Consider the following 18706-nt stretch of genomic DNA (forward strand, 5'->3'; position numbering starts at 1 on the left):
CCCATACTTTTTGCATGCCACTCTATATAGTGTTTTTCATGTTATTATTATGGGAACAGAGCACCATACAACACTAGAGTGTTTAAAGAAACAATGGCAGCCCTCAAACCCTAAATGCTGGTAGCTGTGTGTGGGCTAGAATGTTGCACAAGGAAGCTTGCCAGCAGATCCTATTCTCTTAAATGGATGTTGTTGTTAGCAGGGGCCAGGTAATGAGACATGCTGCTGTCAGGTAAGACAATTACTCAAGTGTTTCAGAGAACTAGAAATGTCTGTTCATCTTGACATAGTAGATCACCACAAATTGTGTCTAAAATAAGACTGGAGCTCTGATGTTAACTAAATAAATTATCAATTTAAGTCCAGTCCGCATCTTATTAAAGTATTGACTGGTAGTTTCCACTGTGTCTTTTATTATGTAGCATTAGAACTCATGTAAACTTTTTGGCTCTGTGAGTACCACATTACTCCAAACATACATTTTGACACCAGTCTAGACACTAGTTTTCTGTTGAAGGACACAGCCTGGCTGCTATTACTTGAAGTCATTAAATACATTGCCATTTCATCTAGGTTTTAATGGGGAAAGCTGCAAATGGTGTGTGTCTCATTGTAGCCAAGCATCCTGAACTACATTCTCTCTCCTTTTTAACAGAGTAGTGAAGGAAGAAATCTCAGATGACAATGCCAAGCTCCCATGTTTTAATGGCCGTGTGGTGTCCTGGGTGAGTCTTTGTACACTTTGTCAGCTTGTCCCAGTAGTACATGTGTGACTGATGTGCTCTCACTGGAGTAGAATGAGGTTTTGAGTAGCAGGCCTCACCACATGGTGTCTTCCAAGAAAAAAGGAAGCTTGTATTGCTCAACAGTATCTTAAAGTCAATATTATACTATAAGTAGAAAGGTCTGACTCCCTTGTCCCAACATCAAAGTGAGATCTGTATTTTGTACAGTAATATGTTCCAACTTCTCTGTCCCCTGTATGAGGGGATTTGTAGGTGGTGGGGTGTTTATACTTTTGTAAGTAGTGAGGTGAGACAGTACCGTTCTGTGGTCAGAGGTTTTGCCAATGTGCTTATACAGCTGATGACTTTTACCTCAGTGGACAAGGAAAATGTACATTATTGTAGAATGCATAGCAGGGACCACACTTACTGTGACCTGTGTAACTGTTTTGTGGGGTGGAGGTTGGAGATATAATACTAGTATTATATAATAAGTATTTTTAAGCTTTAAAGTAAATTGGTAAGCAAGCCTCTCTGGACTCATGCAACTGCCAATTTCTTCCCAGTTGGTGTCAGCAGATGGTTCCCACTCAGATGCTGGCTCTGTGTGTGCAGACAGCCAGTCAGATCTTCCACCCCCCATAGAGCGGACAGGAGGCATTGGGGATTCGAGACCTCCATCTTTTCAGTAAGTGCTCTTGATGCAGCCTGTCAATTGGCTTATCTTTAGGCTGTATTTATTGGATGGACTTATGATTTGGGGTTCTATGCATGTAGTGATCGGTCTGCTCTCATTACCCAATAGTGCAAATGCTGCTGGCAGTCAGGACAACTTGGACAATGAGACGGAGACAGAGTCCGTGGTATCTTTACGAAGGGACAGGCCACGCCGAAAGGAAGCAAATGAACATGGTAAACTGGGGCTTAACCCATGGTGCATTTGGGGGGTTTGAAGGTGGTACTAAACTGGGTGGAAAAACTTGGTAAATGCTCATAACACAATCATCAGTTAAGTGTGCATGTGTGTGACCTACTGCAGTGCATCGATTCAATGGCCATGCGAAGATGGAGCGACGGCATGACATGGGTGGTTATGAGAGCTCATCCACACTGATGAGTAGTGAGCTAGAGTCCACCAGCTTCTTTGACTCTGATGATGATGACTCAGCAAGCCGGTAAGCACTTCTTAATTAGTCACTTCTGGATGAGTTACAGTTTAGTAAAAGACTATTTCACATGCATTTTGTATGGTCTTGGCAGGTTTAGTAGCTCAACAGAGCAGAGCAGCTCCAGCCGACTGATGAGAAGACATAAAAGGCGGCGGCGGAAACCCAAGGCCCCACGTATGGAGCGGGTATGTGTCTCGGCTGTATACAGCTGAGGTAGAAGTTGTGGACCAATGTGAACATATCTTTTTTTTTTTCCCTCTTTCATTATAGTCATCCTCCTTCAGCAGCATTACAGATTCCACAATGTCTCTAAACATCATCACGGTCACGTTAAATATGGGTGAGTGTGGGGTTAGCTTCTGTTATTTGCTTTTCTATGTTACTTCTAAAGAGTGCTTGGAGTTTGTGGACAGCAAATAACAGGTGTCTGTTTTTGCAGAGAAGTACAATTTCTTGGGCATTAGCATTGTGGGGCAGAGCAATGAACGGGGAGATGGAGGCATTTATATTGGTTCCATCATGAAGGGTGGAGCTGTGGCAGCAGATGGTCGAATTGAACCAGGAGACATGCTTCTGCAGGTGAGTCTGACCAAACTGAGGTGCTACAGAATGGCAAAAAATAAGAGCAGTGTTTTGAGCAAATAAGCATCTTCTAAACATTTGGAGACAATGTCAGATACAGAATGTTCCTTTTCTTCCTTTCAGGTCAATGATATCAACTTCGAAAACATGAGCAATGATGATGCTGTGCGTGTTCTAAGGGAGATTGTCCACAAACCAGGGTGAGACTTTTTCTACTTTTATGATTGTTGCCTTATGCCTGGCTTTCTATAAAAATTGCATAAATTAGCATCTGTTTCTCCTCATAGGCCTATAACTTTGACCGTGGCAAAGTGCTGGGACCCAACACCTAGAGGCTGCTTCACGCTACCCAGGAGTAAGTAGTAAGACCCGAGAGAGTGCAGCTGGAGTATCCAGGTCTAGAGTGTTTGTTGGTAGGAAAGGGATTTTTTTTTGGGAAAGGGTGTTATGGGTGGGGAAGTAGAGGTGCTTTGAGATAGGTATTTCAAAACCAAGTAAAGAGAATAGTAATAGCATTGAGATCCACTGGGAAGGTGGGTGATGGGAAGGGGGATGATAGGGGGGCCTGTGAAATTTAGACAGTCGGAACTTTGCATAGGCCAGGACTACAACAATAGACTGGAATTGCCACAATTGTAGGGTAATCTGTGACTTGCAGCAATCACTGATGTGAAGAATGGAAGCTCACCTTTGTTAGGCTGTTGTTATCTGCACAGAAAAAAACAAGGGAAGATGCACAGTTTTCCCAGAACTTTAACATAAGATACATGTCCCACCTCCAACCACTCTGCCTCCCCTCGTTCTGCAGGTGAGCCAATTCGACCTATCGACCCGGCAGCCTGGGTATCACATCGGCTGCCATGACAGGGACGTACCCAGTGTATGGTATGAGCCCTTCCATGAGCACGATCACTTCCACTAGCTCCTCCATCTCCAGCTCCATTCCTGAGACTGAACGTAAGTGTTGTGTGTGTGCTGTCCTGCTTGGCTTCCTACCACTATTTTTCCACCCCCGGCTATTTGCCCGGGCTTGCATGGCTATTTTCATGATATTGTGATTATTGTGCATTTGGTGGCACACAGGGTACTTGCTTGGCTTCTCAGGTTATGTGTCTTTTGTGTATTCTTCCATTGCAGGTTTTGATGACTTCCACTTGTCCATCCACAGCGATATGGCTACTATTGCTAAAGCCATGGCATCGCCAGAGTCGGGTCTGGAGGTGCGAGACAGGATGTGGCTGAAGATAACCATTCCTAATGCATTTATAGGTATATTCTGATCACCACTCCCGTCGTCCACTACCCTGACAGGAAGACTTAACGTAAACTACTCATCATTGTACATCTTCATTTCATTTGAGGTCATACTTGCTTATTTTTGGAGCCATTTTATTTCCACCTGATAATCCACAAAGATTTTTAAATGTACTGTATTTGCTTAGCTGTGTTCTCTCTGCCAGTCTCTTCCTAGCCTGGCAGCACCCCAGGTAAACTGCATCTTCTGCTTGCAGGTTCTGATGTAGTGGACTGGCTGTACCACCATGTGGAGGGTTTCACTGACCGGCGCGAGGCACGCAAGTATGCAAGCAATTTGCTCAAAGCTGGCTACATCAGGCACACCGTCAACAAGATTACTTTCTCTGAACAGTGCTACTATATCTTTGGGGACCTCTGTGGCAGTAAGTGGAAAGTAAACAATTGAGTTTGAGTACACTTGTCAGGGTTGTGTAATGTTATATGGAGGTATGCAAGGCTGAAAAGGTGATTGAGATGCACTTGATTGATCCTGATATGAAGCTTGTATTATGATTCCACTTTTGGTCGGTACGTGTTAAGCCAAGATGGACAGTGACATGATCTGACTGGGTGTTTTGTGTCAGTTTTCTAATCCTTCTCTGTTTTTCAAAGATATGGCACATCTGTCCTTGAATGACCATGACGGCTCTAGTGGAGCTTCAGACCAGGACACTTTGGCGCCTCTCCCTCATCCTGGGGCTGCACCTTGGCCACTTGCCTTCCCATATCAGTACCCAGCACCACACCCTTACAGCCCTCATCCAGGTTTTCATGACCCTGGCTACAGTTATGGAGGTGGAGGTGGAAGTGCTGGCAGCCAACACAGTGAAGGTAAGAGAGGAAAGCAATTGGGCTGCTCTTGTGTGACACACAGTCAGGTGGGTCATAGGCGTTTAGGTGTGGTTTAAGAGTCAAAAAGCAGATTTTTGTATTTAACTATTCTTGTATTTCACTGATTTCAATGGATAATGTTGTGATAAGTGACTTCACCTAATGTGGCCACCTTTCATAACATATTTTCTTTCACCACACCAACCCTAGTTCCTGTTGCCTTTTCCTCTGCCTCTTACAGGAAGCCGAAGTAGTGGTTCAAACAGAAGTGGAAGTGAACAACGGCGGAAGGAAAAGGAAGCGGGCAAGACAGGGGGTGCAGACTCCAAATCAGGGGGCAGTGGCAGTGAGTCAGACCACACTACAAGAAGCAGCAGTGTGAGGAGGGAGCGGCCACCCAGTGAACGCTCAGCAGCGCCCCCTAGTGAACATAGCCATCGCAGTCACCACTCCACAGCACACAGCATACGAAGTAACCACAGCCATGCCTATGGTCCACCAGGAGTCCCACCCCCTCATTTCCCTCCACCTTTGGTAATGATGGCACCACCTACAGCTCCACCTGGTGCACCCCCGGGCCGAGACCTGGCATCAGTTCCCCCTGAACTGACTTCTAGCAGACAGTCGTTCCGCATGGCCATGGGTAATCCCAGTGAGTTTTTCGTGGATGTTATGTGACCCCACTGAAGACCACCAATCGGATGGAGAGATTTTTCTGGCCTTGATTTCTTAATAAAGATATCAAAATAAACTTGTTAGAAAATAAGCAGCAGTGTGAGCTGTGGCTGCATCCAGCTCTTTTAGATGGGTTGGACACTGCGTAGCCTGAGCCTGGACTGGATGCAAGCAGGATTCTTCTGTTTCCTAGCAGTAACACTTTGGGTTTTGTTTGAAAAGGTGTGGTTCAGAGGTGGAATGCCTGTTAGCCAAGCATTGTTCTTAGGCTGGTACCACAACACCCAGAGAACACACCTCCTGCCTCATGAAGAGAGAACTATACCAGTTGGTCTGTCTGCAGTACTGAGTCAATCACTTAAAAGTTGAGGAGCTACAGGCAAACAAATGGCTCATTTTATGAAATATTTCAAAATGAATAGCAGAGTAAAATACCACAGTAGAGTCAAGCAGACTGCTCTGCTGAATGTGAATGTGTCTGTTCTTCCTGGATAAAGCCTCCTGATACTTTTTTCAAGCTATACAGGATATAGGGAAGAATGTTTATTGGCATGTTGGCCTTAAAACTGTCCCATGCCTGGAGCATCACTAAATCAGAATGTCATGAACTGGTAGAGCAAGGTGCTTCATTAGAATGAAGTCCCTTCCGAATGTGCATAATGAGATAATGCCCCCTTAAATGAAACCACTGTGGAGGCAATACTTAAGCAAAATCCACAAAGTGGCTGCAGCAAGGTGGTACTAGCAAGAATGAAGCCCCTTGGGCAAGTGTGTTGAGCCAATATTCAGTGAATGTGATGGCATGAGCAAGTGCAGTGAGATGGTTATCCCTGAATGAAACATTTTCAGTGAGTGATGCACCTGACTTATTTCCTTAGTGTGGTTGTAATAAGGTGGAAATGGTTCCCTCTTGCCAGGGTGTAATAACAGTGTATACCTTAAACTGCCAATGGAGGGTATACTGAGGCCCTGCTATTGAATGAAGACCCATGCATGCATGGGTAGGTATAGTGAAGTGTCTGTTCTATGGTCTGGGTCTGCCGGAGCCCACTTGCTGCACATCTGTCAACTTCGTTGCCTTACACCTGTAAACTTTACACATTAACCCATTGCTGTAAAGCTCCTTGTTTGAGTTTCAAGTTTTTCAGACATTAGTGACTGATGTGTAGCGGTACTCAGCTCGGCTCATACTGGCTGTACTGAATGCTGTTTTATGAAAAATATTGTTTCTATTTATAAACATAGTTTTATTGCCTAAATATGTGCCTTTTTGTGTGTGTTTGTTTGTTTTGTTTTTATTTCCAAGCTAAACAATATCTTCACAAAATGTTCTGCCATGGCAAGACTATGTTCTCTCTGATGTCAATAAATGTAAGATGGCAGGACTGAGTCATTCTGGGAGGGAGACCCACAGTTGTCCAAAAAAACAGAAATGAGGTCAGTTGACCCAGTGGCGTTAGGTAATGCGGAAAATTTAATGCATAACTTGTTTAAAAAAAAAAAACAAACAAAAAAAAAACAGCCTGCTGGGGAACCTGCTAAACAAATACAAACTATAGTCCTGACTATAATAGGAGAAATGTGAACAGCGTAGGCAGTCTGCACTTTGCTTTGGATGCATTCATTCCCTTAACAAACAACATTTAAATGAATGTTGTCTTAATGGGGCTGGATGATTTACTTTGTGCATCCTTTTCAAAGTTCTGAAAAAGAACACAGTGGTAATGTTAAGGATGACACTGGATCTATCAACCCCTAACCATTTTACATTTTTAGGCCTGGTATGGTTGAGCTAATGTTGCTTTCTATTAAGTGTTTTCACAGTTCTTACACTATCTGGCCTGGCAGTTGTATATTTCTCACCTCTACCACATTCCATGCTTCAGTTCATTGACTTTTGTATTGATGAATAGTGCAGTTTCTCACTCAAAGAAAAAAGTCAATTGGTGTTAACATGTCCTAATTCTGGGTGTTCATAAGAAATGTAATGATTACTTCATGAGGTAGAAGTATGCAAACAAAAACATTTGTCAAATATTTAAAAATTAAAGAACACATTATTATTTTAAAGTTTAAATTATAAACATTTTCAATTGTAATACAATACAATTTTATTTTTGTATAGCCCAAAATCACACAAGAAGTACCACAATGGGCTTTAACAGGCCCTGCTTCTTGACAGCACCCCCAGCTTTGACTCTCTAGTAGAAATTTGTCATTTTCCTCCCTCTGATAGAGGTCTATAGAGGGCTAAATCTGTAGTAAAGGATCAAAAATACCATCCTGTCCATCCTCCCTGACCTTGAAAAAATTTAAAACGATATCCCACATGCTTCTGTTTGAAATGTGTAATTTTAAATCTTATCATAGTGGTTCTTAAAGGGCTAGGATCACCATTAATAAAGCAAATATCAAAAATATTATGTTTGTGATCAGCAACCTCTAAGCATAAAGCAAAACTCCTTATGTCTATAATACCATTCTTCATTTTTTCAAAGTTTTGTGAAAAGGTGTAATTTTGAACCGTTGTATCCCATTAATACAATACAATACAATTACAGTGGGATGCAAAAGTTTGGGCAACCTTGTTAATAGTCATTATTTTCCTGTATAAATCGTTGGTTGTTATGATGAAAAATGTCAGTTAAATATATCATACTAGCCAACCCGCGGCGTACCATACGCTGCATAATCAGGCCGGTTTTTTAATGATTTTTAAGCACAGGAGAAAATTAACATTTGAAAAATCGGTAATGTAATAAATCAGCAAGAAAAGCAACATTGTAACAATGCACGGAAACGAACCAACACACAATCGTCTGAAGTGACTGAAAACTGGCGCACCGTCCTCGCGCCTTCTCCTGCCAGACGGAGGGATGGGGGTGCATGGCGCGGAGTGTGGAACGGGAGGAAAGGAGAATGACGTCCATTCAGCTCCGTCTGTCATGCTAGTCTGCTGATTTCTCGTTCAGTATGCACTGCCCGCACATGTGCCCACCTCCAACTCGTCAAGTCGCCGTCTTTACGTAGTCCAGATGTACCTGTGAGTGACGTAGACTTTTCACTGCTCTGTGCGGATCTGGCTGCTTTTCTATATATAGTCCAACAAGACACCCGAACACGGTATTAGCAAGGTGGGAGGGGGGTGTGTACAAAGGGTTGGGACACAACCAGTAGGAGCGTAGGAGTCGCACTTAGTGGGACTTAGTTTGCAGCCCGAATGGGGTTCAACGACTTACCCACACCGGGTCGACACACGCTCAATGTCCTGCATAACTATTTATTGAATGCTAAACACTTCTGGAAAAACACGGATGTCTAAAACGGGTTGGTGTGAGAATACAACAGTAAGTGAATGAAAAGATGGAACTCTGGAGAGAGCAAAATACAACACAATAGTGAACCTGCGGCATAACAAACGCCGCATAACTATTTAATGATGGTTAAACACTTCTGAAAAGATACAGTTGTCTAAAAAGGGAGGGTTTGAGGATACAACAGAATGAGAATGAAAAGGTGGAACTTTTCATTGCTCTGTGCAGTTTTGGCTGCCTTTCTATATATAATCCATCAAGACACCACATCACGGTAGTAGCGAGGTGGGAGGGGGGTGTGAACAAAGTGCAGGAGCATCTAAGAAGATGCATGTTTGTTGCGAATGCGAATTGCTGTATGTAGCGTGTAAAACAGTTTGCTATCGTGCACGCAGGCGTGCGTCGTAACCGAAACCTCTTTTTTTTTTTTTTTATTTAAAGACTGCCTACTTCATTGTGTTTTAACCTCAGTTGGAAAGGAATGTTTTAAGGACCCCATGGGATACCCCTCGGTTTTGGCTGCTTTTCTATATATAATCCACCAAGATACCCGACCATGGTAGGAGGGAGGTGTGCACAAAGGGTAGGGACGTAATGAGTGGGAGCATATGAGTCACATTTAGTGGGAATTCCACGGCTTGCAGCCCGAATGGGGTTCAACGGCTTACCCACGCCTCTCTGCACTGGGTAGACACATGGTCAATGTCATGCATAATTATTTATTGAATGCTAAACACTTCTGGAAAGACACGGATGTGTAAAACGGGTTGGTGTGAGAATACAACAGTAAGTGAATGAAAAGATGGAACTCTGGAGAGAGCAAAATACAACACAATAGTGAACCAGCGGCATAACAAACGCTGCGTGGCTCAGACGTGCATGTGGACTCTTACCGCAGACGAAAGGGACTAACTGGGTGGTCGGTGAGTTTTTGCGTCCGGGCAAATGGGCAGGCAGTGTGAATACCTAGAGAGCAAGGGTAGACGCCGGCCGGTGAAAAAGGAGTGTTGGTGGGCAGGAAAACGTCTTCTGTGTTCCTGCAGGAGCATCTAAGAAGACGCATGTCTGTCGCGGAAATGAATAGCTGTATGTAGCGTGTAAAACAGTTTGCTATGGTGCACGCGGTCATGCATCATAACCGAAAAGCTGGTTTTAAAGACTGCTTACTTCATTGTGCTTCAACCTCAGTTGTAAAGGATTGTTTTAAGGATCCCATGGGATACCCCTCGCAAACCGTTTCACACGCTGCATATGGCGATTCACCTCCGCGAGAAACATAACTATGAACAGTCAATGCACATGACATTAACCTGACCTGCACTGCATGTGGCCTCTACGACAGACAAATATAAATGACGACATTTTTTCTGTGTCGTCACGTCCGAGTTGATGGGAGTGGCCCTGCGAGTAGTCGTCGTATCCAATGGTCTTGGAGTTGGTGGGCGTGGCACTTCCCTGCGTGCGCCATAGGTGTCTCACTTGTCGGCAGCTTAGTGAATCCACGCCGGACATGGTTGTCTTGCCTTAGTGAATTATATATATATACTAGCAGAATACCCGCGCTTCGCAGCGGAGAAGTAGTGTTTTAAAGAAGGTACGAAAAAGAAAAGGAAAAATTTTAAAAATAACGTAACATGATTGTTAATGTAATTGTTTTGTCATTGATATGAGTGTTGTTCTCATATCTATCTATCTATCTATCTATGTTGTTCTCATATCTATCTATATATATATATCTATCTATCTATATATATATCTCTATCTATCTCTCTCTATCTATATATATATATATATATATATATATATATATATATATATATATACAAAATACCAGCTTGGCAGCGGAGAAGTAGTGTGTTAAAGAAGGAAGAGAAAGAAAAGGAAACATTTTGAAAATAACGTAACATGATTGTCAATGTAATTGTTTTGTCACTGTTATGAGTGTCGCTGTGATATATATATATAGCAAAATACCAGCTTAGCGATGTCATGTGTTAAAGAAGTTATGAAAAGAAAAGGAAACATTTTAAAAATAATGTAACATGATTGTCAAAGTAATTGTTTTGTGTATTTGGTGGCAGCGTCACAAAGTTGTTTTCGTAGCTGCATCAGAAAATGTACCACGCGTCTGACACGCCTCCTTTTTACTGTTTTCTCACAGCTTGGATTGCTGCTGTCATATATATATATACACACACACACACACACACACACACACACACACACATATACATACATATATATATATATACATATATATATACACATACATATCTTCATATCTACATATCTATATACATATCTACACACACAAATTATATATATGTGTGTATGTATGTATGTATGTGTGTGTGTGTGTGTGTATGTATATATATATATATATATATATATAATCTAGATAGGGGTGTGTGTGTGTATATATATATATATACACATACATATATATACACATATATATACTTGTGTGTATGTTTGTATGTGTCTATATGTGTGTGTATAGCTTTGGTCACTGAGTGCAAGGGAAAAATAATGAAATATAGTCTATAAGTTATTAAACAGTAAAACATTAACGTTTTAAGAAGTACAGGTACATTGAGCACTACTGGAGTGGTTGGGTAAACTACATTTTAAAGACTGTGTAACAAAACAGGTAAGTAACTAACAGCAGCTAAAATGTATATGGATCATCTCTCGGTAGTAGATCCCTTTTGAAAGGCGCTACACGACGGCTGTGGTATAGAAATTACATTTTCTATGTGAACGTTCAAATTTGTGCCTCTGGTAATGTGCCTTACCGGCAATTAAAGAAAATTATTTTTGTGTCCTCTGCCGTGTTAAGAGAGAAAGGCTTTGGTTTGGGATAAAAGGAAAAAAGGTGTAAAGAAAGGAAAGTTGCCTTTTCTTTTATATAGTATAGAGAGATGTGTTCGCTGACGTTATGATCGCCTTTTGGCGACAGTCGCGGTGGGTCTTGTGTAGACTGGTGAGACGTCCCCGCCATTAATCGGCTGTGATGGCACTGTGAGTCCTCCACTCGTATGCGTGTGTTCATAATCCGAGCTGAGGACCTGATAATCGTATACGTGCAAAAGAAAGTGTGAATCGCCTTAATATTATTTTGCCGTGGTGTAGAAAAGGGGTCCCGTGTTTGCACTTGTCTGGGCTATAGCTCAGGGGGCGGATGAAAAAAATTAAAAGTGCTCACTTTGACTTAAGGCAGAAGCGCAGTCAGCGTCTCAAAGGCCGGCACAGCTATGCACGCGCGCTGGCTGCTCGACTTTTGCTGGGCAGGAGACCCCTTTTGTACACACGTTCATGATATCAAAAGTCTCAGCGCTCTTTGGAGGTAATTCATATATTATATATATAGCAAAATACCCGCGCCTCGCAGCGGAGAAGTAGTGTGTTAAAGAAGTAATGAAAAAGAAAAGGAAACATTTTAATAACGTAACATGATTGACATTGTCATGAGTGTTGCTATCATATATATTCCTGCCTAAATAAGTCACCCTCGCTTCGCTCTTACTTTTTTACCGTTCATTTAATCATGGCTAGTGGCGGAAAAATTATAAAATGGAAGGAGGATGGCTTTACCAAAACAATTATTGATGGCGAATCGATTATTCATAAAGCTTGAATTGGTGATCTGTTTTTCTGTGTTAACCTCATATTTTTTCATACTTCTTCTCAAACTAAGGTGGTGCGAGGGTAAAATGAATCGGGATGCGCTGATCAATGTAATCGGTGTACCAGGAAATCATGCATTGACAAAAGCTCCCCTTTGCTTGTAATGCAAAGTGTGATTAAATGCATTATTTTTCAACGCGTTATGGAGCACATGCATCGAAGCTTCTCAGCTGTGCTTGTGCTAAGAAAAGGAAAGATTTTAAAAATAGCGTAACACGCTTGTCAATGTGACCTTTTGTAAGTAGTGCCTGGAGGATTCAGTGTGTTGAAACTCTAGAGACAGCGTGTGTATTAACTTGAGGTAAATGGGAGGGGAGATGATGACGTGACTCCCCCACCCGCCTTAACTGTCAATCCCCCACAAACACAGTCTCTCGGAATTTGCATAAGCACACCCCTTCACCTACAATTTTAACTTAGTTACAAAGTGATCAAAACTCTCGTTTATATCCTGCGTCCTCTCATTAAACTTGTATCCCGCATTACCTGTGGGCATGTGAAACGCCAGCGGTAGCCTGTCTATGAACTTAATTTAAAGTTTAGGTTTACCACCTTGCTTTCTTTCCGAGGTAGCAGCACTCATGAATATGGTAGTATATGCCACTCGCTCGCTTCTTATTGTTTCGCTGCCTTCTCAATTATATAATGCATGTTTTCTTAAGCGCTTTTTGTAGGTCTTCCTGGTTTTCTACGTACTGCGTTGACAGTCAGTTCACGTGATTACGTGGGAGGCGTGATGATGTCACACGAAACTCCGCCCCCTACGTCTTTGCAGCTCTACTCCATTACAGTTAATGGAGAAAAATACCTTCCAGTTATGACCATTAGGCGTAGAATTTCGAAATGAAACCTGTCCAACTTTTGTAAGTAAGCTGTAAGGAATAAGCCTGCCAAATTTCAGCCTTCTACCTACACGGGAAGTTGGAGAATTAGTGATGAGTGAATGAGTGAGTGAGTGAGTGAGGGCTTTGCCTTTTATTAGTATAGATTATCTATTTAATATAGGAGACACACACAGTGACATTTGAGAAGTGAAATGAAGTTTATTGGATTTACAGAAAGTGTGCAATAATTGTTCAAACAAAATCAGGAAGGTGCATAAATTTGGGCACCGTTTTCATTTTATTGATTCCAAAACTTTTAGAACTAATTATTGGAACTCAAATTGGCTTGGTAAGCTCAGTGACCCCTGACCTACATACACAGGTGAATCCTATAATGAGAAAGAGTATTTAAGGAGGTCAATTGTAAGTTTCCCTCCTCCTTTAATTTTCTCTGAAGAGTAGCAACATGGGTGTCACAAAACAACTCTCAAATGACCTGAAGACAAAGATTGTTCACCATCATGGTTTAGGGGAAGGATACAGAAAGCTGTCCCAGAGATTTAAGCTGTCTGTTTCCACAGTTAGGAACATATTGAGGAAATGGAAGACCACAGGCTCAGTTCAAGTTAAGGCTCGAAGTGGCAGACCAAGAAAGATTTCGGATAGACAGAAGCGACGAAGGGTGAGAGCAGTCAGAGTCAACCCACAGACCAGCACCAAAGACCTACAACATCATCTTGCAGCAGATGGAGTCACTGTGCATCATTCAACCATTCGCAGCTTTACACAAGGAGATGCTGTATGCGAGAGTGATGCAGAGGAAGCCTTTTCTCCACCCACAGCACAAACAGAGCCGCTTGAGGTATGCTCAAGCACATTTGAAAAAGCCAGCTTCATTTTGGAATAAGGTGCTGTGGACTGATGAAACTAAAATTGAGTTATTTGGGCATAACAAGGGGCGTTATGCATGGAGGAAAAAGAACACAGCATTCCAAGAAAAACACCTGCTACCTACAGTAAAATATGGTGGTGGTTCCATCATGCTGTGGGGCTGTGTGGCCAGTGCAGGGACTGGGAATCTTGTCAAAGTTGAGGGACGCATGGATTCCACTCGGTATCAGCAGATTCTGGAGACCAATGTCCAGGAATCAGTGACAAAGCTGAAGCTGTGCCGGGGCTGAATCTTTCAATAAGACAACGACCCGAAACACTGCTCAAAATCCACTAAGGCATTCATGCAGAGCAACAAGTACAACGTTCTGGAATGGCCATCTCAGTCCCCAGACCTGAATATAATTGAAAATCTATGGTGTGAGTTAAAGAGAGCTGTCCATACTCGGAAGCCATCAAACCTGAATGAACTAGAGATGTTTTGTAAAGAGGAATGGTCCAAAATACCTTCAACCACAATCCAGACTCTCATTGGAGCCTACAGGAAGCATTTAGAGGCTGTAATTTCTGCAAAAGGCGGATCTACTAAATATTGATTTCATTTCTTTTTTGTGGTGCCCAAATTTATGCACTTGTCTGATTTTGTTTGAACAATTATTGCACACTTTCTGTAAATCCAATAAACATCATTTCACTTCTCAAATATCAATCAATCAATCAATCAATCAACATTTATTTATATAGCACATATTCATACAACTATGTGTGTCTCCTATATGATATATTTAACTGACATTTTTTATCATAACAACCAACGATTTATACAGGAAAATAATGACTATTAACAAGGTTGACCAAACTTTTGCATCCCACTGTAATTTTTTTGTACAGCCCAAATCACACAAGAAGTGCTGCAATGGGCTTTAACTGGCCCTGCCTCTTGACAGCCGCCCAGCCTTGACTATCTAAGAAAAAAAGAAAAAACTCTCAAAAAAAAAACCCTTGTAGGGGGAAAAAATGGAAGAAACCTTGGGAAAGGCAGTTCAAAGAGAGACCCCTTTCCAGGTAGGTTGGGCATGCAGTGGGTGTCAAAAAGAAGGGGGTCAATACAATACAGTACAGTACACAGAACAGAACAAATCCTCAATACAGTATAAAAATAAACATTTTAGAAGTACGGAGTAGAATTTAACAGTAGATGATATAACATAATATGATTTGGATTTGTTTAGAGTCCTGGAGACCTCATTCATCAAGCTGCTTCCCTCATTTGGCCATTCCATAGCTGAAATAGTGCTAATCCAATGAAAGGAAACCCTATTTCCCATGATTCTTCCAATCCTCCATCAGGGATGACTTTACCTTAGGTAGGCAAAACAACTTGGCAGGTGGGCCGTGGCACCAAGCATCTGAGTACCGAGAAGAGAAACAGAATAATTGAGGGTTAGTATCCAATTATAACTATCATGTTACTTATGTTTTAGTGCTAATGACTAACAACAGTTAGTCAGCAGCTCTAGTCAGGATATGCTAAACTGAAGTACTGAGTCTTCAGCCGGGATTTAAAAGCTGAGACCGAAGGCGCACCTCTTATAGTAGCAGGCAGACCATTCCACAATTTAGGGGCCCTGTAACTAAAAGTTTGACCTCCCACTGTTATTTTATTAATCCTTGGAATCCTAAGCAGACTGGCATCTTGAGATCTTAATGTGCGCTCTGGTTTATAAGTCATGATAAGTTCAGACAAGTAAGCCGGACCTTGGCCATTTAATGCTTTATATGTTCAAAGGAGGATTTTGAAATCTGCCCTAAACTTAACCGGGAGCCAGTGTAAGGATTTAAGAACTGGAGTTATGTGTTTGTATTTTCTTGTTCTTGTAATAATTCTTGCAGCAGCACTTTTGGATTAACTGGAGGCTGTGTAAAGAACAGTTTGAACATCCAGTGAACACCACATTGCAGTAGTCAATCCTACTAGAAATAAATGCATGAATTAATTTCTCAGAATCCTGTTTATTTAGAAACCGCCTTAATTTCCCAACATTTTTATGATGGAAGAAACATGATTTGGACATCTTTGTAATATGCGCTTTAAATGACATGCTAAAGTCGAAGATAACTCCTAGATTGCGGGCTGCTTCAGTAAAATTAATGGTGATTCCAACTGAATTAAAGGACTACAGAATATTGTTGTGATCAGCATCATTTCCTCCAACAGTTAACATCTATTTCATCTGTGTTTAACGACAAGTAGTTCTCATCCATCCACTACTTTATTTCACTAACACAACTAATTATGGACAACATTTTTGAAACTTCATTTGATCTAAATGAAAGGTATAACTGGATGTCAACTGCATACGAGTGAAAATTAACATTATGTTTCCTAATGATAGATCCCAGTGGAAGCATGTAAATTCACAATAGTAAAGGTCCCAGTACTGAGCCCTGTGGGACACCATATCTCACTTCTGTGTATAATGATGGAGTACTGTCAGCACATTTCTGTACATATTGGAATCGATTTAATAAATAAGAACTAAATCAGGTGAGCACAGTGCCTGTAAGCCCAACATCATTTTCTAGCCTGTGCAGTAAAATAGAATGGTCAATGGTGTCAAATGCTGCACTTAAGTCTAACAACATAATTACAGTGGAGTTTCCTTCTTTGGAGGATATCAGAATGTCGTTTACAACCCGCATTAGTGCCATTTCTGTATTATGACCAGTGCGAAAGCCAGACTGGAATTTCTCAAATAAATTGTAATGCGCAAGTTGTGACTGAAGCTGATTGGTGAATACTTTTTCTAGTATTTTAGAGTTAAAGGGTAAATTTGAAATAGGCCTATAATTATTTAGGATGTGTAGGTCTATGTCTGACTTTTTAAGTAATGGTTTAATGACTGCCACTTTTAGTGCATTAGGTACTGTGCCATGCAATAATGAACTATTGATAACGGTTAGAATAGGCGCTGCAAGAACATCCAATGCACTTTTTACTAGTTTTGTTGGCACTGGATCTAGGGAACAAGTAGTGGGCTTCATTTTAGAAATTAAAGTTAAGACTTCCTGCTCAGTTATAGGATTAAAATTACTAAAGTGCTCAATGCAATGTAAGGCAGGGTCTGCTAAGCTAGTATGCGATTTGTACTGTGATGCTGAGATCTGGGATCTTAGATTTTTAATTTTCTCATTGAAGAAGTTCATAAAGTCTGTACTGCAAATATCTGTTGTTATTTTGCACTGTAGACCTGAATTTCCATTTGTTAATTTAGCCACTGTTCTAAACACTACCTGAGGATTTTTATTATTACTATCTATTATTGTAGAATAGTATTCTGAGTGAGCTTTAAAGAGAGCTTTATATATATTTTTTAACACTCTAAGGTGTGAACCCCTGGGGTTGCCCTTCTGATCATTTTTGCTGAAGAAGCCTATTGGTTTACACTTATCATAAGAGGGTGTAATTTCTAGCACAAAATTATGTCTAAAAATTGCCTAACAATGAGAGTTTTTTTGGGGTCTAGAGGGCAAAAAATGGGGGGAACTCCAAAAAGATGTACGTCTTAATTAGATGCATATCATATTTCAGGGATTTCTTATACTGGTGAGTCAGGAGGTGTCAGACAATAAAAACTGAATTGACTTTAAAGTGCTCATAATTAATTCTTATGAACACAAAAATTGCTGTGAAGTGCTGCTACACTGCATATGTGCTGATCAAACTTGCTATTAAATCTCTTTTTTTGGTTATATTTTTCTTTCCATTATTTGTATTCTGTATATCCCTATTCATGTATTAAAAGGTGTTTGCTTACACTTCACATTGCCCAATTTTTAATTTGAAAGATTATGATGCTGAACTGAGAACAACCTCAACAATTCATAATCTCCTAAGGAAGGAAATATAGAAAGCAGTGTGACACAGAAACACCGTGCTTCTTTCCACCACAGTCAGAAGTGAACAGCTGGGCAGCAGTCTGGATGACCTGACAAGGTATTGGTGGAAAAACTGGCATTGACCTTGGTTATGACCGAAAAATGGTAGATGTGAAATCAGTTTTCCTAAAAAAAGTGTACAGTATAAAATATATTTTCATTCCAAGTATCCCACATGCAAAAACAGGGCTCAGCAACATCCTGTCTAAGAGACCATATGTCCTGTTTTGTGACTAAAGGAAGCCTGTGCCAGCAGATAAAACTGTATACGGCAGCGATAAGGATGTCGGTTAGACAGCTTCTAACATCCCCCCTGAACTTCATGACTTTGCAGCCATCCTTCCATTTTCTAACTCGCTTATTCCAGTTGTCGCCTATCTCGGCGGCAACTGACAGAAGGCAGGAGCCATTCTAGGGCAGGGCGATGCTGACTTTTGTTGTTTTTCCTTTATTTTTTTTTCTCTTCAGGTTAGTTTATTCAGTTGATTAATAGTTTGAAGGCTAATCACTGTGTGGAGTTTTCATGTAATCCTGTTTTGGGAATGTTTTTCCCTCCAGGTACTCCGAAACACGTGCGCGGTAGTCTGACAGGTGACTGAAAATTTCCAGCTAGGCTTCCGTTTCACTGGGTACTAATTTATTTCGGCTAAGACTTTCTGTCGCCTCAGAAGCCGGCTTCACGTACATTTTATAGCAAAGACGATGACGTAATCGCACGGTACCCTATCTATATCGGCGGGCGTCACCACGTCTCATTAATATTAACGTCCTTT

At 41.2% G+C, this 18706-nt stretch overlaps 1 protein-coding gene across 1 annotated transcript in view; it reads left to right on the forward strand.

The window, feature by feature from the left end:
* LOC120536531 (segment polarity protein dishevelled homolog DVL-3) overlaps positions 1–6537 on the forward strand; it is a 32992-nt gene extending 26455 nt beyond the window's left edge. The window contains 15 exon segments of the mRNA XM_039764929.1: positions 656–725; positions 1292–1413; positions 1531–1637; positions 1765–1900; positions 1986–2079; positions 2165–2234; positions 2334–2473; positions 2600–2676; positions 2764–2831; positions 3285–3326; positions 3329–3433; positions 3614–3745; positions 3988–4155; positions 4385–4603; positions 4845–6537. Of these exon segments, the coding sequence (XP_039620863.1) occupies positions 656–725; positions 1292–1413; positions 1531–1637; positions 1765–1900; positions 1986–2079; positions 2165–2234; positions 2334–2473; positions 2600–2676; positions 2764–2831; positions 3285–3326; positions 3329–3433; positions 3614–3745; positions 3988–4155; positions 4385–4603; positions 4845–5281 (1987 nt within the window). The 3' untranslated portion in view covers positions 5282–6537.
* The last annotated feature ends 12169 nt before the right edge of the window (positions 6538–18706 follow it).

The sequence above is a fragment of the Polypterus senegalus genome, chromosome 1 (genome assembly GCF_016835505.1).
Source record: "Polypterus senegalus isolate Bchr_013 chromosome 1, ASM1683550v1, whole genome shotgun sequence".
In the NCBI taxonomy this organism is placed as follows: domain Eukaryota; kingdom Metazoa; phylum Chordata; class Cladistia; order Polypteriformes; family Polypteridae; genus Polypterus; species Polypterus senegalus.